Source organism: Lycorma delicatula, chromosome 8, assembly GCF_047948215.1.
Source record: "Lycorma delicatula isolate Av1 chromosome 8, ASM4794821v1, whole genome shotgun sequence".
NCBI lineage: Eukaryota > Metazoa > Arthropoda > Insecta > Hemiptera > Fulgoridae > Lycorma > Lycorma delicatula.
Window position 1 is genome coordinate 88,298,689 of NC_134462.1, and position 22,707 is coordinate 88,321,395.

Genomic DNA, 22,707 nt, shown 5'->3' on the forward strand with positions numbered 1-22,707 from the left:
AATAATGTAAAAAACTGGATTATTATTAATTTTAAATTTAAACCTTTCTAATGATACACTACCCAAATTGTACAAAGATGAATGAAAAAAAAAATTTCATTCATCTTTGCAACTAACCTCGGTGATTGAGCTGATGTTTTCACAAAAAATTGCCAATATTAGTTTTATGGACATTCTGTAGCAGACACATTATTTGAGTTTGATTTTATAGATTCGATTAGCATTTATCCATACACTTTGTACATTTATTTTCCAAGATATAGCTTAAAAATTGTTAACAATAATTTTTTTTATTTTGTATAAATTCATAAAGTTTTAACTTTGAAACTGAGGGAAAATGTTTAATTATAAATTTTATTCTAGTCATTTAAACTGAAAGAAGTTGTGTTCAGAAATACTGATTTATTCAAAAAGTGTTCAACTACCCAGACATAAATTTTAAAATATTTAATTATACTATTTAAATTATTAATCTATACATACTTCAGGTTCATAATTTATTGACATTACTTCCAGATGATACAAAATAGGATCCATATCACATTCTGACAAATCATAAATCATCTGAATTTGCTGGCTGCATTTATACATATTAGCATATTACAACATATTTCTCACATTTCAATAAGAAATTTGAGAAATAATATAAATTAATAATTTATTTATTTATTATTATTAATTATAATTAGAAATAATAATTTGAGAAATTTCAATTTTTTTATCCATCCAGTTTTTGCAGCCAAAATGTCTAATTCTTTTAATACTTCCCAACTAAAAAAATGTATTATTTAAAAAGGGAATTAAAGATTTATTACATCACAAAAATTTATAACTGAAATACAGTTTTACTTGTTATCTATAGCATTTGAACTTTATGTTGTAGTGAAACAAGGAAGAGAGGTAATTTTATTGGTTACCAAAAATAGTTTAAATTTATTATAAAGTGCTTGTTTTAATAAGTAACCCATTCTTAAAAGATGAAATTTATAATCTTTTTATAAACACACTTAAAAAAAAAAGACATCCACATAGATTGAATTGTGCTTCCAGAATCGTTCTAGGGAACTACTGATAGCTACATCATAATTTATATAATTTAAAAAACCTTTTAGCATGTGTTTCTTTATGTATGGATATTAGCTGATTATAGGTTTTTTCAGTCAACCAAACATAGGCTGTATTGGGCAGTTTATTTAGTGAAATTACTGCAGTTTAATTTGTATATTGCTACTGTGTGTTTACTAGGTTGTGTTGTATTTTGTTAGTACGAAAGAAGTACCTTACTTTCCAGGTACTACATTCCTGAAACTACTTTCCTGAACATTTTGATAATTTTATTGTTTCTTATTATGATAGTGTTATATATGTTTTGCCTCGGAGTATTTTTTCTTATTTTGTATTTTACATAAGTTGTGACTATTGACTGTAGTTGCCAGTTGATAAAGAGAGTGTATGTGTATGCATCTGTTAATACACTACAATTGGTGGTAAAATTTTTATTACTTTATCCTTAATATCAACTTCATTGAAGAAGAATGAAAAAATCTATTCAAAAAATTCAATCTGCACACAAGTATATAGAAAAACAAACTGGTTTTTAAATATACTTTAAAAGAACATTTATTTATCGATTTACAAACATTTATTTGTAACTGTTTTTGTAAACTAAATTCAAGGATGAAACATGACAACATTACATAATTTATATCTTAACATGTCCGGTTTTCCTTGCTCTAGAATGTATGTAATTCAGCTAGAAATTTTGTATCAATTTGCAATGTTATTTAAGATGCTTGCAATATTGCCTGAAAAATTATGTTTTTTTAAAAATAATTCTATGAATATTTTTATTATAAGTTCAGTATGTGTCATAATACAACCTCATTACAGGAGTGTAATATGAAACTGGAATTTTTGTATAGAAAATACAAGTTTATTGTATGAAAATGATATTTTCATAAAATTTAAAATATTTTATTCAAAATATTGTCCATCGCTAGCTATACATTTTTTCCATCTCTCTGACAATTTCTGAATGCCATGCCAAAAAAAACTGTTGCTCTTTTGAGGCAAACCAGTCAACGAGCCATTTTCGTACATTTTCATAAGATGTGAAGCGCTGCTTAGCAAGTGTGTGTCCCATCGATACAAATAAATAGTAGTCGTCAGATGGAGCCAAGTCTGGTGAGTAAGCCGCATGCGAAAGTATTTTCCAACTGAACGCTTCAATTGTTTCCTTGACCAGTTTAGCTGTACGTGATTGTGCATTATCATGAAGCAAAATCACTTTGTGTTGCCTTTTTTGATATTCTGATTGTTTTTCACACAATGCTTAATTCAAATCGATCATTTGTTGTTGGTAGCGTTCAGTATTAATGGTTCACTAGGTTTAAGCAGTTCACAATAGATCACACCCTTCTGATCCCACCAAATACAGAGCATTGTCTTCTTTCCATAGTGATTTGGGCTTGAAATTGATGTCGATGGTTTTCCTGGTGTTATCTTTTATGCTTAGGATTCTCAAAATATATCCACTTTTCATCACCTGTCACAATTTGATGGAGAAATGACTTTCTTTTGTACCTGGCGAGCAGCATTTCACAAGAGGTTTTTCGGTTTTCTTGCTGTTCATTCAGTTCATATGGAACCCATTTTCCCATCTTCTGAACCTTTCCCATGGCTTTCAAACTTATAGAGATGGCTTCCTTCTCATGTTACATTTAATCAATCTACAAGTTGTTGTGGTTGAGCGTCATCTTCATCTAACAATGCTTACAATTCGCTGTCTTCAAACTTTTTCAGTGGTCTTCCACGTTCTTCATTTCTCACGTCAAAATCACCACTTTTTAATTTTTTAAAACACTCAAAGCACTGTGATTTACAAAGAGCATATTCACCGTAAGCTTCAACAAGCATTCAATGTGATTCTGCAGCAGTTTTCTTTAAATGGTAACAGAAAATCAATGCTGTTTGCAAATCATAGTTTTAAGGTACAAAACTTGACATGTTCAATGCTAATTAAAACTATATTGTTGTATGAAACTTGTATTGTTGTGAGTTGAAAATCTTTGTTAGCTGTCAAAGTAATAAAATGGCATTAATGATACAGTTTGACGGTAACTTCATTGACAGCTAGGTCCATCTATGGGCAGTTTTATATTTACACACCTGGTATTTTATTTAAAAATGTATAATATAAAACAGAAATTTATAAAAAATATTAAGAAAATTTTAATGAATCCCTAACTCCAAACATAGATTGATATTGAATATTACATAGACACATTGACTATGTAAAGTCTAGCAGGAATAGTATGTATAAAATGAAACTTTATTATTCACAGAAACAGTTTGATATAATAAAAAAAAAATTAACTTGACATCTACAATATCACTAGTGAGTAAGCTTTAGATGGTAAATTTTTAGATAATAAACAAATTTTATTTCACTGTGCAGATTTAAAATAAAAGTTTATTTAGTACATAATAAAAAATATTCATCAATACAATTACTCTTTATATAAACATGGCACTTTTTTAAGCAACATTTATAATTTAAATAAAGTACTACTGATTTGACTGTTTTAATATAAAATTCAAGTTTGTGATTTTAGTGATAAAATGTCATAAATTTATAATTTTCACTAGTTTGTTGTCTAATATAAACTAGGTTCTTTCAAAATTAGACTTTTTTAATCACCTCACAGTATGATAATTCTAAAATGATCTCTCTTAACTTGACAGTGAATTTTATATTAGTTCTAGATGAACCATTTTCCAAATTGAAAATATATAATTAACATTCAACTGCTGAATATAAAAAAAAACATTTCAGAATAAAAAGAATATTATAAAATTCATTTTACCATATCTAACACTAATAATTTTTTTAAATTAACACTACCATCTAACCCAGTAATAGATGAAGGAATTTTATTAATATCTGTTAAAGTATTTATATCTTTAATTAAATCATTATTTCCTCCAAGTAATATAATCTCATCAATCTTTGATAAAGGACAACTAATATGTGATGCAATTTCTGGTAATCTTTGAAGAATTAAGTTTTGAATTGCTGTATCCCCGTACATCTGATATGCAAGAGCTTTTCGAGTCATTTTGTCCGCTTCAATCAAACCAAGTAACTTCATGTTATAAGCTTCTGCGTCCCCTGTTTTTTTCATTTTTTCAGCTTCACCTACTGCATTTTGTATCACTTTCGTTTTTTTACCTTCTGCAATAGTTTCTAGACGATAACATTCAGCTTCTGTCGGCAGTCTTATTGTTCCTGTTAATTCACGTTCTTTGCGTTCAATTTCTTTCTGTTCTATTTCAATAATTTTTTTCCTTACAGCAATTTCAATACCTATTTCTTCAAAACGTATCTGTTGTTTTATCTTAGCTTCTGCTAATTCATAAGCTAATCCTGACTCGGCTTTTGCAGAGTTTACTTCTTTATCAAAATCTGCTTTTTGCAAGTGATATAATCTAGCATAATTTTCAATATTTGCTAAAGACTGGTAACGAACACTATTTGATTCTTTTTCACATTCAGCTTCTCTGATTCCTGCATCCCTCTCTGCATATGCAATACCTATTTCAGCATCTCTTTTTGCAGCAGCAATTCTTGATTTACCTAATGCTGATAAATAACCTACATTATCACTAATATCTTTGATAACAAATGATATTATTTGGATACCCATTTTAGCGACATCATTCCCAGCAACTTCTCTGACTAAAATTGCAAATTTTTTCCTGTCTTGATAAGTTTCTTCAACTGTTAATGTTCCTAAAATTGCTCGTAAATGACCTTCTAGTGTGTTAAGTATTGCAGATTCTATTTCATGGTGTGGTTTTCCCAAAAATTGCTCCGCTGCTATCAACAAAAACTCTGGTGAGTTCATTATTTTACACTGAGCAATTGCAGAAACATTAAGAGGTACTCCTTGGACTGTTTCAACATCATAACATACTGGATTTAATGTCATTAAATTTAATGATAACAAAGATGCTTTAGCTAAATAAGATGGACAATATATACTTCCTGCAACTTTAATTTTCTTATTTGTACGTCTGGTGCCTCCTGCTATAACTACTGCTTTGTTAGGACCAACTGTATATATTTTTCCCATCTTTTATCACTATAATTTAATAAGAAAAAGAAAACTAATTATTAAAGATATTTACAGGGCTTTATTTTTGCTAATTCTAAAATAAATTTTGTACCTAGTTTACAATTAATCTATATGTTGTTTAAATATATATAAAAAAAAGTTAATCATCTAAAAAAAAAAAACACGAGGCCTGTCATCTTTTTGGTGTATTGTAGTTTCAATTTCACCATGTTATGTAATTATTTTTTTTTAATTACTAATGTTGTAATCATTATCTATTAGCTTCAAACACACTGGATTTCTCTAGATAGATAACAATCTTTCTAGAATATTGATAAATCAAATATCTTTGTATTGAATGGTTTAGTAGCTCTCATATGCAGTAGCTATACAAAAATCTTCACTTGGGAATAGCTGAATTTACTATTTTTTTTTACTAATACAATATAAAAAATGATATACTGAACTATGGTAATAAGCCGAATAAATATAAATTTGCCAGGATGATACATTGCCAGAAAAAAAATTGATCAGAAATAAGGGTGAAAACATGAAACAAATGGTTGGTAAAATATATGCCATCTACTAAAAGACATATTTTATTAATAAGATTACAATATATATATATATATATATATATATATATATACACGAGGTGCAACAATAAAGTAATGAGACTGATTTTACTTTGCAAGATGTGGCAACCCTGCAGCTTGCGTAGGCACACCATCTTTGACCTTGGTCTATAAGCTACTTCTAGTCCAAGCGGCACATTGATGCAACTGCTCAGACGTGTTTGTGTCTCTCATCATCACAGAAATGAAACCGCAAAATATTGCGCAACAGTATGCCATTTCTTTTTGCGTTAAATCAGGTGAAAACGCGACGACAACTTATGGTAAGCTTCAGAAGGCTTTTGGAGAGGAGGTTATGTCAAGAGCTCGTCCTTCGGTGGCATAAAATTTTTAGTGAAGGCAGAACGAATGTTGAAGATGAAGACCGCAGTGGACGACCATCAACCTCACGGACAGATGTATACTTGACCAGGGTGCGTGAAATCGTACGATCTGATCGAAGATTATCCATGAAAATGATTGCAGAAGAACTCAACATCAATCGAGAAACGGTTCGTCTAATATTAACTGAAGATCTTGGTATGAGAAAGATTTATGCAAAAATGGTCCCAAAAAATCTCACACAACAGCGAGAAACACGGAAAAATGTAGCAGCCAATCTGTTAGAGCAAACGGAAATCAATCCAGATTTGTTGAGCCGTGTTATCACTGGTGATGAAGGTTGGTTTTTTCAATACAATCCAGAGACAAAACGCCAAAGTTCGCAACGGTGCTCAAAGGGATCACCCAGACCAAAAAAAGCTCGCATGTCAAAGTCAAAAGTGAAATGCATGCTTGTATGCTTTTTCAATTCCAAGGGAATTGTTCATAAAGAGTGGGTGCTTCCTGGACAAACAGTTAACCAATATTTCTACAAAGAAATTTTAGAAAGACTTCGTAAACGAGTTCTTCGTGTCCATGCCAACATTGCTGATAATTGGATTCTGCATCACGATAATGTGCCATCCCATACTCCTCTGCCAGTACAGCAATTTTTAAGCTCAAAACAAATTTCAGTACTACCACAGCCACCTTATTCACCAGATATCGCTCCGTGCGACTTTTTTCTATTTCCAAGAGTCAAAATGGCGGTCAAGGGACACCATTTTCAAACAACACAAGATGTCCAAAAAGCTGTGACGAGGGTCTTTGAGGATATTACAGAAGATGAGTTTCCAGAAATGTTACCATCAATGGCAGAAGCGCTGGAATAAGTGTATGCAATCAGAGGGGAACTACTTTGAAGGAGACAACACTAAACATGACTAAAACGGTAAGGAACATTTTTTCCACATCAGTCTCATTACTTTATTGTCGCACCTCGTATATATATAAAATTTTAATTAATTTAAATAATTTGCATGGATTAATGAACTTGTTAATTGATAAAATTTGTTCGATTTCTAGACCGGAAATTACCTGTTATCAAACCAGATTTTTTTAATGGACGCTAAATAATATTCTGATTACATTCTGGCTCAGAACATCATTTTTCTCTCTTGATAAAAAAGGTATTTGTGAATTTAACAGTTCTATATATTCTTCATTACAAATATTTAAGTAGTATCTCATTTATTGTTCGTTATAAAACTTATAGTTTTCATCAACTATGTAAATTTCACATTATATATTAATGAGATACCACATCCATTCTATTTTCCTGCATTGTATGAGAAAGAGAATAATTATTAAAAAAATCTATTTGTGCACTATATTATTATGGCACATCAATAACATGATTTCTAATGACAAAATTTAAGTAATTCAAGAAATGAAAAACATAAAAAATAAACTTAACATTCTCCCCTTAACCTATTGTTCAAGGTATAATTTCTACTTTATCTACATATTACAGTTGTAATATGTTTTCTAGATTAGACATTTTTGTAACCAAAAAACATTTTTCCCTTCTGTAAAGGTATGATATGTTATTGTACTCTAATATGTAAATATAATAGAATTAATTACAATTCCTCTCTTTATAATTTGATTTTTTGTACCATGTAATATACAGCATTTATTCATTTAGATAATATCTAATAATTATAATTACTCATCTGCAAAGACTGGGATCTAAGGTGCATTTTTAAGTTAGATTTTATTAAATACTTGATTTAAACATTCTGTTAGTAATTAATAAGTTATTTAATCGATAATTTACTATTGTCTCCATTTTTTTTAACCTGCTAGCATGATTAACAAAAATTTTCAACACTTCATGTAATTAGTACAATAAATATATTGTTTAATATTTAAGTTTTTTATGCAAGAACAATTAGGTAGATGTTTCCTTCCTGCATAATAAACTGTCTACATGAACCCGTAAATTAAATTCTTGCATTAACAATAGTAAAAATTCAGCTATTAATATAACCATATAACCTCTATTTTTCATTAGATAGGGGCTGTAATGTTTGTAAATAAAAAAATAAAATTTTTGTTTAGTTATAATTTTCTCATAAATACTTATTGAAAAGCCAAAATTTATGGGCGCAGATTTTACGACTGATATAAGCTAAATATAGAAATAAATAAACTAAACTACAGGAAATATTTATACTTTTACACCAGTAAATTCACCGTACTCTAGTTTTATGAAGCCATGCATAAGCAGTAACGATTTACCGAAATTCTCTCACTAACATTCATTTTAAGATTGTAAACATGTAATGAGTATTTTATACGATTCATAAAACACTGGAAAACAACTGTTATGTTTTTTCTTCTTCTTTCTGTTTATAACGGATCTCGGATTTTGATTGGTTACTGTAAAAATCAGATGTCTGGAACTCATACTTAATATATTTTATATATTCACGCGATACACTTGATAATTACTGAGAATCAAACTTTATGTAATGAATTAATAAAAATAATATATTTTTTTAATATTTTAAAAAATGTTATGAAAGATATTTTAACTAACTAACAATTTCGATTAGTGATTTTTACATGATTTCCGACTGCATTGCGCCAACAGCTGCGCAACTCAACTGATTTCATCAACTACATTATAAATTTCCTGGTTATATATTCTGCTATAACACAGAAATATTAAACGTAAGTAAACATTGTTTGTGGTGTCTTCGGTACTGTGGAATCTCATAAATTATATTATTATATTCGCGTTTTACACTCGGTAAGTCCAAGGTTAGATATTATTTTTATAATTTTTCTAACGCTTAAAAACGTAAATCCAATCTTTTTACTAATTCTTAGCCTAGGTCTGACGAGCCTACGTTGTCTAAAAATTTGCTAACCTTTATTGTTACGCGGAGCAGATTAGGTGAATTACTCAAATTGGTTGTTTTAAGTAGTATCATTCTTTTAAATTGGCTATGTGATTACAGTTAAATTTTTTGAATTCTCAATTTTATTGAGTGTATGTTTTGCTTCTAACATTGACAACTAAAATCGCCCGAGGCATATTTTTTTGTTAGTAATGATTTATTTTGTGAGATTTCTTTAACTTTAGTGAATTTTAAACTCCAGATTATTCCCATTTTGACGAAAATTATGTATGTTTTTATTTAAATCATCACTACGAGTTATTTGACTGTTCTGAAAAAGTAATTACCACTATCTTATTTACTAAGGAAGAATTTTTTTACATTTCAGCTTGATTTTAGACTTTTTAACTATTATAATATGATTTATTGTGCAGTAAAATTTTTTAAAAGTAATTTTAGTTATTTTTCGTATTACGTTAAGGTTATACAAAACCTACTAAAAATTTTGATATTTTGTTTTTAAAGTATATGGGAATTTTCCCTTGATTGCTTTAGAAAAATTTCAGCACATTGATTGTTTACTTTAATCCTTGATACCTGTTAGAAACTGTTCATGGAGGTGTACCATAAGGAACATGTAAATTTTCATATATTATGAAACAATTATTTCGCCAAAGTGTAATTGTCCCTATTTTGTTATGTTCAAAAGCATACTACTTATTTCACAATGTATTGTGTTTTGTTTGGATTGATTAGCAAAATTGTAAGTTTTCTGAATGAATTGAAGGTGTTTTTGATAGTGGGTCAGTACTGCAAGAACTTAAAAAACTTAATTGATTTTGCGTTTGTTAAGGTTTATTTATGGAATTGCCCTCATTTTTTTGAAATCTTTTATTACTATGTTTTATACATTTACATAACATGTTAATTGCTTCTTTTTTTACAGTTTCAGGTTTGTGGCAATCATCAGGTTATTTCAAGAAAAGTGAGTTTTATCATTTGTCTTTAAATTGTTATAACCCAGATAATTTTAAAGATGTTCTCTCTTATGTTGGATGTGCATGTTTTATAAACTGGTATTTTCTCTGTTTTCTTGTTAAACCAAATTTTAGCTGTACATGTAAGCAAGTTTGACATGTATGTATCAGTAACAAAATATCTCTCTAGTTTAGTCTGTATTTTAATTTAGTAAGGAAAAGATTATTTTTCATGTTAATTTTTTAGTTTTATTTTATAAGTCGTATTAGTTAAATTAACAGTCTGATATTTTGTATTTAGCAGATTGTGAGTGTTGAGATCCTATTTAGTTTATAAGGAGGCTTTTATTTTCTGAAATTTCATAAAAAAATCAGGATTTCCAAATTAGACTTATATAATAATAAATTATTACTTCAGAATTATAAGAGTCAAATAAGACAGTGTTTTAACTGTTACTTTGTTTTAACTAAATTTAATTTTAATTCTGATCTTATTAATTAATTATAATAATTAAAGATGATAATTTAATAGTATTGATTTCTTTAAGCATTGAGCATAAAATTTTTATTCCAAAACTGGAAGTTATGTATAATATTTTCAGTAGAATGGAGATACCGTTTCAAATTTTGCCAGGGGAAAATAACAGCTGTTTTAATTTCCATAGAAAAAAGGCAATTTATAATCATCGTACATAATATTAAACTGAACTGATATACTCTTTGATCTCCACACCTACTACTCCAACTCCATACATCTGATAGAAATGCATAAAGGGGTAATAGAGACAAAATAGTAAATCCACTTTATACTACCATTATTAGTGTGTTATGTATTGCTAGGCTGTTCAGCTCTTGAGTCTTTGGCATAAAGAAACTTTCAGTGTAATCAGATTTAAATGTTTCCAATCGATATTTTATATTTTGTATTTATTGAATATGTTTACTTCATTCATTATTCTATAGGTATTAACATGGTAAATATTCTATATCCTATATTCTATAGGTATTAACATAAATAAAACAGTGTGTTTTGTAGAAATTGAATAAATGTAAAAAATAAAAATTACTTTACATATTTGTAAAACTAACCCCTAAAAAAGGAACATTATAAAAAAAATAAACAGATTCATTTTTTCATTGTTTATTATTATATGGGTTCATATTCGATTATTTTTTTTTTGTTTTCTGTTTGGTTTATAAAACTTTAAGCAGTAGCTACTTAACACTAGCAATATAACTTGTTTGTGTTTTTTTATAAAAAACCTAACCAACCACCAAAATAATATAATATTTTCAATTTATATATATGTATATATATATATATATATATATATATATATAAACATTTTGACTATATATTTTTATAGGTTGTAATTTTAATTTTGAAATTAATGTGTGATTTGAGAAAAAAAAGAAAAATTTGACTGGTGATGAGGGAAACGCTCGAAAGTGCTATTAAAAAATAATAAGTGTGGGTGAGAAGCATTATTAAATTCTGTATTGTTGGTGGTAAACTGTTTTTATACTTTTGTCTTTGAGATATTAGTACAGAGGGGATATGGACAAATAAAATAACATTTGTTTTTGCTAAGTCAATATATATATTTATTAAATTGCACTAACCAGAGTACATAGATTTAAATAGCATGTTTTTAATAGTAATAGTTTTAGCAATGAGTTTTTCCAAAACAAGTCAATAGAATTTATACTTTTGATTATATGCTGTGTAGTTAAAAGCAAATAAACAACAGACTTGCTTGTATTTAAAGATGGAAAAACAACTCGTAAAAATACCATTAACAAATATTATTAGTTAAAAATAGATTTATGAATAAGAAAAATAAATTATTTTTTGTTAAAAATAATAGTTCTAATCTTTATATAAAAAGATTAGCTCATAAACCTGTTATTGTGAGGATATTAACATTTTCATTATTAGAATTATTATTTTTAATAAAAAATAACTTATTTTTCATATTCATAATTTTACTTTTAACTGCTGATATTTGTTAATGGTATTGTTACTACAAGTTGTTATTCCATCTTTAAATATAACAGTCTGTTGTTTATTTGCTTTTAAAACTACTCAGTATATAATCAAAAGTATAAATTTTATTTACTTGTTTTGCAAAAGTTCATTGCTAAAACTATTATTACTATTAAAAGCGTGTTATTTATGTACTTTAGTTAGTGCAATTCTTTTTTCTTACACAGATTTTATAAAAGATTATACTCTTCATTTATAAGTATTTGTGGCCATTTGGAGATGGTTCTAAAAAAAAAAAATTATACATAAACATTTCATACCATGATGCAAAGGTTTGATTATAAATAACTTATTGAACATTGCTTTTTGATGGTTCATTCGAGGTTTTTTTCAAGTGATGCTATTTTATAATTAAAACAAAAAATACAGTAAATATTTAATATCAGTAAATATTACTGATACAGTATTATTAATACAGTAAATATTTAATATACCCTTCTCATAGAATGACATATGAGTGTAAACATATGCAACTGATGGTGTGTAGATGGTTTTTAAAAATGCAAAATGTATTTATTTCTTAAAATAATTCAGATTTTAAAAATATTTTGTGATAAAATTTGAGATTTCTATAGCAATTGTATTTATTTTAATAGCTTCCTAATGGGGATTACTTGAGTGCTGTAGATATGGAATACATGCACTGCTTTCTTTTTTAAACATTACCATTTCACAAGACGTTGTTTTATAATTTAGTTCTGTTGCATCTCTGTATATTTAGTGATTAGAAACATTTCATCTGAAGCAAAACATGAGTTAACGTCATGGTTTTTAGTTAGTACAAATTTACCTATTCTAATTCTTCTTTTACCTATTTAAATAAGACTACTGTCTATGTTTGGTCCCCTATGAAGTGATAATTTTGTTTGAGATTCTCTTTTTCAGTGATTATTAGTGTTATAATCCCATTTGATTAATTTCATTCAAAGGTTATATTTTGTTTAAAAAAAATCATAGAAATGTAAGGAGAAAAAAATTAAATCGCATTTAATAGGTATCTTCAGCAAAATTAAATCATGAAATAAATTTTAAACGATATTGTACAAGTATTTAATGATATAAATTTATTTCATTCCTATAATGTTAAAATATGCTGCTGTATTGCATGTCTTGTGTAGAAAAAATTTTATATTGGTTTTTGTTGAGAGGATGAATTTTAAAAGGTTATTTTATTTTGCCCTGGAAAAATAGACCCTTGCTGGCAATTTCAGATGCTGAAATTTTTCATTGTGAGATCTTCAGATTTACTCAATGATATTACTGACTTCAGTGAATATTATTGCGTTGTAATGTAATTAAATCGAAAACAATTTGATGATGTGGTTGAAAATATGAATTCAAAACATTGAATGTTTATTTATAAACAGGTTATAGTAGCCAAAACAATAGCTATTGGTAGACATAAGTTGAGTAATTATTCCTTGTTTATATGACTCAAGTTGCATCATTAATATTTTTTGTACAACATATTTTTCATAAAACAGTAATGATGTTAAGAAATTATTAATGAGAGTTAAATAAAAATATTAATGAAGAGTTTAATATAAATTTGTAATGCTTTTAAATATATTTTTTTAATCATTATATAATACCACTGTATTGAATATTTTTTAAGTAGAGTAGTTTATTACTGCAAATACAGTCTGAAAATGTGATAATATTTAACAAAGAAAATTGCTTTCAGAAGAAAAAGTCAGTTTGGTTAGTAAACTACCACTTTTTATTGTAAGGAATTTATTTACTTTATTCCTGAAAGAAATTATCACTGTATGATAATAAATTTAAAGAATAAAATTTCTGCTCAATATAAATATTTAATTTTTAACACTGAGTCCATAAAGAATTCAATGAAGTATCTACGTCTCATAACTCGTAAAATTTCTATTTGTATTGATTTCATGGCAAATTTTTTTTTAAATTTGCCAGATCAATTTAAAACACTGACTAGTAATGCTTTAAAATCTAAAATAAACTTGCTTTAGATTTCATGAATTAACAACCAGCTAAAGGCCTTTTGAATTGGAATTCTATAAAATAGGCTTATCTAAAAAATTAAGTATCAGAAACAGAATCATGTGAACTACTGAAAAGACTGAATTTTTTATTATCTTATGAAAATCTGACATTTTTCATCAAACTTGGTTACACAAGTTTTATAGGGAAGTAGTTTATCTAACCGGCCTCTGTGGCGTGAGTGGTATGTTTTGATCTTTCATCTGGAGGTCCTGAGTTTGAATCCTGGTCAGATATGGCATTTTCAAATGCTACAAAATTGCAATTTCATCTCATCCTCTTAAGCAATACCTACCAGTGGTCCCAGAGTCTAAAAAATAATAATTATTTGGCTACTATTTGCTTTCTTCTTTTTTTGGTGAAAATGGCTGTTTTTTAAACTGATTGATATAACAGTTATTTGTTTATGCAGAATATAAAAGTTGTTTTACTTAAGTTAATTCACTTAAAACACTCTTAAGCACAAATTATTTTAAGCATCTTATCTTTTTTCTTTAAAATGTTAAGAGGTGTATATATATATATATATATACATACACACACACAGATATTTTCTATTATTTTAAAGAAAGTTAGCTAATCTTTGAACTCACCGGGTTGGTCTAGTGGTGAACTCATTGCAAATCAGCTGATTTCAAAGTAAAGTAAAGGCACTTACTTTTATATGGATTTGAATACTAGATCTTGATACTGGTCTTCTTTGGTTGTTGGGTTTCAGTTAACCACACATCTCAGGGATGGTCGATTTGATACTGTACAAGATTACACTTTATTTGCATTCATTTATATTATCCTCATTCATCCTCTGAAGTAATACATTACAGTGGTTCCAGAGACTAAATAGGAAAAAGTAGTAGTTAATCTTGAAAGAAACCCACCAGGTGTTTTTATATGACTAGTTTTAAACTATTATAATATTATTTGAATCCTCTTTCTTTTCTATATACTTCATCCATTTATGGCCTAAGTGATCAATGTACTACATTTCTCTTTCATATTTAATAATTTTTACAATTTCCTAGATTCTTGGCTCATTCGTTGTTCCTGATTTCTGAGTTGTAGTTTACACTAACCCAGACGAGTCATATACTTCTTCTTTAGGTTCTACTTTCCTCAGTTCCCATCTATCTACTCTCTACATGACTATATACAGCATGTTTTTAAAGTTTAGTAGTTTTTGTATCAAGTTTGTTTTAATTTAGATAAACATAATTCAGTCATTTGATATTCTTTTATTATCAGTGTGTGAAATCTTTTTTTAACAGCAGTGAAGGAAATACATTTTTTTCATTGCTATCATCTTCTACTTATTTTTATGGTAGATAACAAGGATTTCATTTTACCTCTGTTACTGTTGAGCATTTTGTAGATTATATTTTAGCTTAATACTGTTAATATTAACATTTTATATATTTGTTGAAGTGTGTTTATTATAATGTTTGAAAAAAATTTATGATTTTCTGTTTTTGTTAATGCAAAACATCTTCAGTATTAATTTTTTATTAATTGCTATTTGAATATATTTTTCCTGTAGTAAACCAATTATTTCTTATCAGTGTTGTAGTAAGTGTTTAATGTTAACATTTTTTTTTTATTAGTGGTAATTATAAAAAGTGTTATCAAGCAATTTTGTTTTATATTAATCATATAAATTAAAGCTAATTGATTTATTTTTATTACGTACGTTATTTAATTTTTATAGTTAAGTTACTGAATGAGCTTTTGGTTACAAGTTCAGCTAATTTATTAATAAATAAATATATATATTTTTATTATTTGCTAGTTTTATTAATGCTACTAGTTGAAAATATTTTGCATTAAGATTGATTATTATTGCTCATTATCTTTGAAAGGAACCTTATCCACAGTACCTTGATGCAAGTGCTCTCATAGGGCCTGAGTGTAAACTTCTATGTATAAACAGTTTTTCTTCGATCTTTAATCATTATTTCAAATTACCTATGGCCAAAGCTGTTGCTTTTAATAATTTACCTTTTATCTGGTTTTTCTAATGAGTTAGGTTTAGTTAAATTGATATGCCGCTGTCACCACATTTTCTTTCGCTACTCATTTCTCAAAACAATTAATAAAATTTGTAAGACATTAGGCTTTAAATGTAGGAAAAAATAATGTAAAAAAGAAGTCAAACTGTTAATTAAATAATATTTCTTATAATTCATTGTAGTATAACCATTTATATCACCCAAAACTACTGTGAACTTTATTGTTTTCATTTTATAATGGAGCTAAAGGTCTTATAAAACTTTGTCATTTGTTATAAAAAATGATGTTATAGTTTTGAAAATTATAAAAGTAAAACATTACAAAGCTAAGAATATAATGAAAACAATTTTAACAAATTACTATTTGTGTTTAGGCTAGCCTTGAAAACGTATGATTATAATCACCTGTTATAATGATGTCATCCTATTTTGTACAATCTATAAAAGGAAAATAAATTATTTTTTGTTTATAGTAAAAATAATGTTTAAATTTTTAAATATAAAGTGATTTAATAATTGATTAAATTAATTATAGCTAATTAGTGTATTAATAATTATTTGTGTTTATTGATTTTAATAGTAATACTTTTTCACTTTTCAGCATAAAGATTTGATTGCTGAATGGGAGTTTATTAATTAAAGTACTAGTGTATTTATTTACTGCCAATTATTTTATATATCTTGCACTTGTATTGAATATTGACATCATTACAACTTTTTAATTAATTTTTATTACAAAAAAAAAATGTTAATTTTGTTTGTGTAAGTTTTAATATAATATTAAAATATTAGATTTGAATATTAAATGTTAAAAGATATTGTATATTTTTATGTAGAAAAAAGTGATTATTGTTTTTTTGTTTTAGAAGATGTCTGTGTTGAATCAAAGTGGTGAGGAATTAGTAGAGTGTCCATTATGCATGGAACCACTTGAAGTAGATGATCTTAACTTCTTTCCTTGCACTTGTGGTTACCAGGTATGTATGAAAATTAGTATAATATTTTTAATTATTTAAAAATAAAAATTGTAATTTTCTGTAAGTGAATTACTATAAGATATTTTTTTATTACTTCAAATTTTGTTTTATCCATTAATTGTAGTCAACAGTAAACTTCATAAATTGTTAGAAAAATATAGTTTTCAATTTTTAGTAGATTATCTAATTTTAGATTATATTGTATATTAACTGCTTCAAATACATTCCTTTTCCAGACTGTACGTGAAGTTTTATTTTATTAAATTTACTCTTGAACCTACTGATATTCAAAGTAAAAACTTTTGACCTTATAAAAACATAAAGTTTTAAGATAATTTTGCTGCTATGCATTGTGCATACATAGAAAAAAATGATTGCTGATTAATAGTTAGGCTTCCAGGATTTGTAGTGAATTCTAGTACACACACTTGTTATGTTTGCGTTGTTTTTTTTGGGACTAAGTGAGAAGTTACGAGTGAACAAAGTGCAGTCATTTCATTTTATAAGTCTCTTTTCATAATGTAGATACACCTTTTAGTAAAAAGCTAACATTAAATCAGAATTTTTCAGTGTGGTGAGAACCAATATATCAGCTATGAACTCAAACAATCTAAACAGATTTTACCAGAGAAACTATCAGTTATTTCAATAGGAAATTAATAAAGAGCTGATGTTTCTGTATAGCTTTTATTCTGTAATTTGATTTTTCGATTTATAGATCTGTTTCAGTTATTATTTAGCTCTGACTTTATATTTAAATTAGAATGCTTAAATTGATAAAACTGTGCACTTTAAAAAATATATTTTTTATTTTAAGATTGTATAAACGAAGTATTTCTTAATTTTTACTGTACTTTTATTTACTTTTAACTCGTAATTTCAATGTCTTCATTATCTCTGGTGACATTTCTGTTTATTAATGTCATGATATACAATAAATCTGTTGTATGGTGTTTCTAAAAATATCTGTTACTTAAGGAATATTGATGCAAAATATTCTAAAGTACTTTTATTCAGACTGTTAACTGTTTGATATTTAATTACTATTACATTTTTCAGTCATTTTACTTGAGGTATTATGATAATTTTTATTTCAGATTTGTCGGTTCTGTTGGCATCGTATTAGGACAGATGAGAATGGACTGTGTCCAGCATGTCGTAAAGCATATCCAGAAGATCCGGCAGACTTTAAACCTCTTTCACAGGAAGAAGTAGCTCGTTTAAAAGCAGAGAAAAGGCTGAAAGATCAACAGAGAAAACAAAAAATTACAGAGAACAGGAAACATTTAGCTAATGTACGTGTTGTACAAAGAAATCTTGTTTTTGTTGTTGGCTTACCAGTGCGATTGGCAGATGCAGAGGTAAAAAATGTACAATAGATGATATTATTAATCTTTTACATATTATATTATGGTGAAGAATTACTTAAGTGTTAATGTCTAGTGTCTGACGTTTGTCTTGTGTCATTATTTAAATGTGTTATTAAAATAACTGAAATAGTTTAATAAAGGTCTCAATCGATCAATATTTGTTACCTTTAGGATTAAATTTTAATGGCACCATTTTTTAATGTTCTGAAATGCAAAAAGCAGTTTATAGTTAAGCTCTTTTTAATTCTTGTTAAAATTTTTATTGATATATTTTTGAGATTTCAACAAGTAATTATTTCATTTGGTGATACATATTTTCTAAAGATTTAAAAAAAAACTCTTTTTCTCTAAATGAGGCATTTTCAGGGTATGTGGCTGTGTTTACTGTTACAGACATTAAAAAAATACACAATTTTAGTAAAAATAACTACTGCCAGAAAGTACAGTGAATAAAAAATATTAACACAACAAATGCAATAATTAAAAACTGAAAAATTATTACCAGTGATTAGAACCTTTTTAATTTATTACATTATTTGTTTTCATAAACAATGCTCATGAAACTTGAAATCTTTGTACATAGAGAACATTGTAGTGAAGTGGTTGCAGTTGTAGATGAAACGTGAAAAGTTTTTATTGATGCACTTTTTTTTTTATTTTAATAAATTATTAAATAATTTTTCTCTTTTTCAGACATTAAAGAAGCATGAATATTTCGGTAAATTTGGTAAAATTCATAAAGTTGTGATCAATCAGAGTACTTCTTATGCAGGCTCACAGGTAAATGGTTTTGGATTTACTTTTATTAATGAGAATTGAAGGCGTAATATATTTTAAGTTTATGTATGTTTGTAAGCAGTTTTTGCTGTTAAAATAATGGGAAAGAGTCTTCTTTGTACATAAGTTTCTCTATGTTTATTCTATATGGTATTTTAGCTTATGAAAAGGTGTATAGTGCTATGTAAACTGGCTATTAAAGAAAACTAGCTAGCTTGATTGTTAATTTATCATTTGTTTTTAATGCATAATATTAAGTAGATAGTTTGATTTTTACAATTTTTTTTTTGCCCCTCATACTTGGTCTGACCACTGTACACTTTTTGTTCTTACCTATGTGTATCATCTGCTTGTATAAAATACAGTAAAAAATACAAGTATTTTTGACTGTATTTTATAAATACATGAGCTCTTTCAGTTTAAAACCCTGAAGTGTGTGAATAAAGACATTAAAATTTAAAATCTGTAAATTTAATAAATTACAACTTGCTAGTTGTTTGTAATTATTATTTTTGCTACATTATTATTTGTAACAGATTTTTCCATATGCTTCGTATTATAAATTGAAAATAAAATGTCTTAAGTTGATGGGTTATGTGTTTTATTATTTTAAGTTCTTACCTACCTTTATTATGATATTAAAGGTCACTTTTAATGCATTTTGTTATTGTTTTCATAAATCACTTTCCTTGATGCTTTGTCTTCTTGATGAATGATGCAAGCAGTATGTATGTAGTGCCTGTGCATTACATATTACAATTACAATTGCATAGGTTTTTAAATAGCACAATTAATGTATACGTCATTGTTTCCTTCTATAAAAAATACAATCAACAATTAAAACTTTTTTTTCTAAATTCTCTGAAATGTTAAAGGACCTTTTTCAAGCTTACAGAAAATCTTTAAATAATTTCCAATCAAGTTTCAAAATCTCTTTTATATAAGAAAACTTTCTTTTATCACCAAAGTTAAATGTTATGGGTTGAAAGACTTCACTTAATGACTTAATTTATTACAGTTTCTTTGCTGTTAGAGAAATAATTTTATTTATTTGAATAAACTTATTATTTTATTATGAGTAGTAGTTATGCTATTCTTAAAACATTCTGTTGTGAAACAGGGGAATTAAGAGATTTTTTATTTTCTATCAAATCGACTAACAGCATGAGATCCTTGATAATAATATTCACTCCTATTTCTCCAGTAGACGATACTTATTGTTATTTACATTAAATATTTATGATCAGAGAAATTTTCTGAACTCATAGTTTACTTTTGCTGTTTACATTATAATATTTATGATTAAGAAAAATTTCCTGAATTCATGGTTTGCTTTACACCATAATAAACATCAGATTTATTTATTTTAAATTTGTTAAACTTGATGCTGTTTCAGATTTTCTTTGTTGTACTTTACTAGCAAACGGTTACTAAAATTATTAATCTATATTATTCAAATACTTTTCTTCATTTAGACTCATGAAAATCAAATGCTATGAAATACTATAGTTTTTTTTTTTGTAGTTTGAAACGAATTAAGAATTTAATACAAATTGTTTTATGATGTAGATATATTATGTTTTAAATGTAACACTGATAAACATAATCTTTGTTTCCTAACATGCAATACATGATTTTAATCTGTTTTTGATGCAGAAAACAAATTTGAACTCAGAATCTTTCTATTGCTCACCATTTTTGAAAAATTATTATATTTTAATTAAAAGATCTTTTTAATTTTTCAACGTATAATTAGCATTTTAAGCTCCTATATTATATTGTTTAGTTCATGTGTTATTTCTTAACTTTCTTAACATAATTTGTAAGATAAATAAACAATACTAGACAAAGAATTAAATCATATTATGACATATCTAATACTGAAAAGTGAGTCTTTGTGGACAAGATTAATCATGTCTGTGCAGGTCAAAACATGTAGCTGAAACATAGCTGTGTTGTTTGTATTAAGCACTGGATTTAGGAATGAATTAATTTTGTTCAGTCTTATTGCTGTATTAAGTTTGTTAACAGTGCAGTGTCATAATGCCTCGAAATTGTGTAAATGGTAGATGCCTTTTGTTATGTGTGTGGTGAGTTTACTATAAAATCAAATAGAAAAAACATTACTCCTTTAATTAAAAAAGCATATCATTTGTACTTTCAGTGTGAAATTGATCAGGATAAGATATAGTATGCACTAATTGTTCTGTTTATTTAACATGATGCCTGAAAGGTTCACAGAAGGCTTTGCCATTTGGGATACCTATGGTGTGGCGTGAACCAAAGATCATGTAACCGATTGTTACTTTTGTTTAACAAGTGTGTCTGGAATTTCTAAAAAATCTAAACATACTGTAAAATATCTTTCATTGCAATTTACAATCAGGCCTTTACCTCACAGTGAAATTACAGTTCTTGAACCACCTGTGAATGTATGTTTCAAAAGCAGCGATGAAGAATCAGGGAGTACTGTCTGATTCTGCTGATTGTTGTCTGATTCAATCAGACAACAGTGATTTTGATTTTGAATTATCTTCCAATAAGCCACATCTTATATCACAAGGTGAATGAAATTACTTGGTTAGGGATTTAAATTTATCAAAAAATCAAGCTGAACTATTAGTATCAAGACTGCAAGGTTGGAATTTACTTTTAAAAAAAATACAAAAATGTTGGGCTTTCAAAGCCGACAAAAAGAACTTTCTTGGTACTTTATTGATGAAAATAATTTTGTTTATTGTACAAATATTGATCAGCTTATGTTGCACTTATGAAAAGTTCATAAACCTGAGGATTGGTGCCTTTTCATAGATTTGTCCAAGTATAGTTTAAAAGTGATTCTACCTGGTAACAAATATCATTCGATACCAACCGCTTATGTTATTAATTTGAAAGAGACGTACTATGTGATGAAAGACGTTCTTGAAAAAATAAATTATAAAAAATGTAGCTGGACATATGTAGCGATTTGAAAGTTATAGCTATTTTGTTAGGCTATGCTAAGTACATGTGTTTTCTTTGCAATGGGACAGGGATAAACATTATGTTACCAAAGAGTGGAAGAAACGAGACAACACCAAATGGGAAAAATATTATTCATGAGCCCGTAGTTGAACCAAAAAAAATATTTTTTACCCCCTCTCCATATCAAGCTAGGACTAATGAAAAATTTTGTAAAAGCAATGAAGAAGGATAGTCCCAGATTTTTGTACAACAGGCAGAAATTTCTGAATGTAAGTGAAGGAAAAATTAAAGAAGGAATATTTGTTGGTCCTCAAATAAGAGAATTAGTCAAAGATGATGTATTTAACTCAATGTAAATAATGTAGAAAGTGCAGCTTGAGCTTCATTTAAAGAAGTATGCAAAAATTTTCTCTGCAAACAAAAATCTGACAATTACCATGATATTGTTAATAAATTTCTTACTTCATACAGAGCTATGGGTTGTAATATGTCTTTGAATACATTTCCTTCACTCGCATCTGGATTTTTTCCCGGACAACCTCAGAGATGTATGTAACTAACATGGTGAATGTTTCCACAAAGACATTTCGGTGATGGAAAGCCGCTATAAAAGGAAAT

At 27.3% G+C, this 22,707-nt stretch overlaps 2 protein-coding genes across 8 annotated transcripts in view; one reads left to right on the forward strand and one right to left on the reverse strand.

The window, feature by feature from the left end:
• Positions 1–3,857: 3,857 nt before the first annotated feature.
• LOC142329490 (flotillin-2-like) lies at positions 3,858–5,135 on the reverse strand. The gene has a single exon (XM_075374162.1). It carries the CDS (start codon positions 5,133–5,135, stop codon positions 3,858–3,860), a length of 1,278 nt encoding a protein of 425 aa, XP_075230277.1.
• Positions 5,136–8,705: 3,570 nt separating this feature from the next.
• The window catches only part of Cnot4 (CCR4-NOT transcription complex subunit 4), an 89,334-nt gene continuing 75,332 nt past the window's right edge, over positions 8,706–22,707 (forward strand). For 3 of the 7 annotated variants that reach the window (XM_075374132.1, XM_075374139.1, XM_075374138.1), the window contains exons 1-5: positions 8,726–8,870; positions 9,908–9,946; positions 16,868–16,978; positions 18,076–18,339; positions 19,042–19,128. In XM_075374132.1, the coding sequence (XP_075230247.1) occupies positions 16,871–16,978; positions 18,076–18,339; positions 19,042–19,128 (459 nt within the window). In that variant the 5' untranslated portion in view covers positions 8,726–8,870; positions 9,908–9,946; positions 16,868–16,870. Of the gene's footprint in view, positions 8,871–9,907; positions 9,947–9,986; positions 10,099–16,867; positions 16,979–18,075; positions 18,340–19,041; positions 19,129–22,707 lie in introns of those variants that run through there. The other 4 variants (XM_075374133.1, XM_075374134.1, XM_075374135.1 and 1 more) reach the window with 4 other exon arrangements.

Excerpts from the sequence above, each read along its gene's own strand:
- LOC142329490 (XM_075374162.1), bottom strand. The coding sequence starts at position 5,135 with ATGGGAAAAATATATACAGTTGGTCCTAACAAAGCAGTAGTTATAGCA.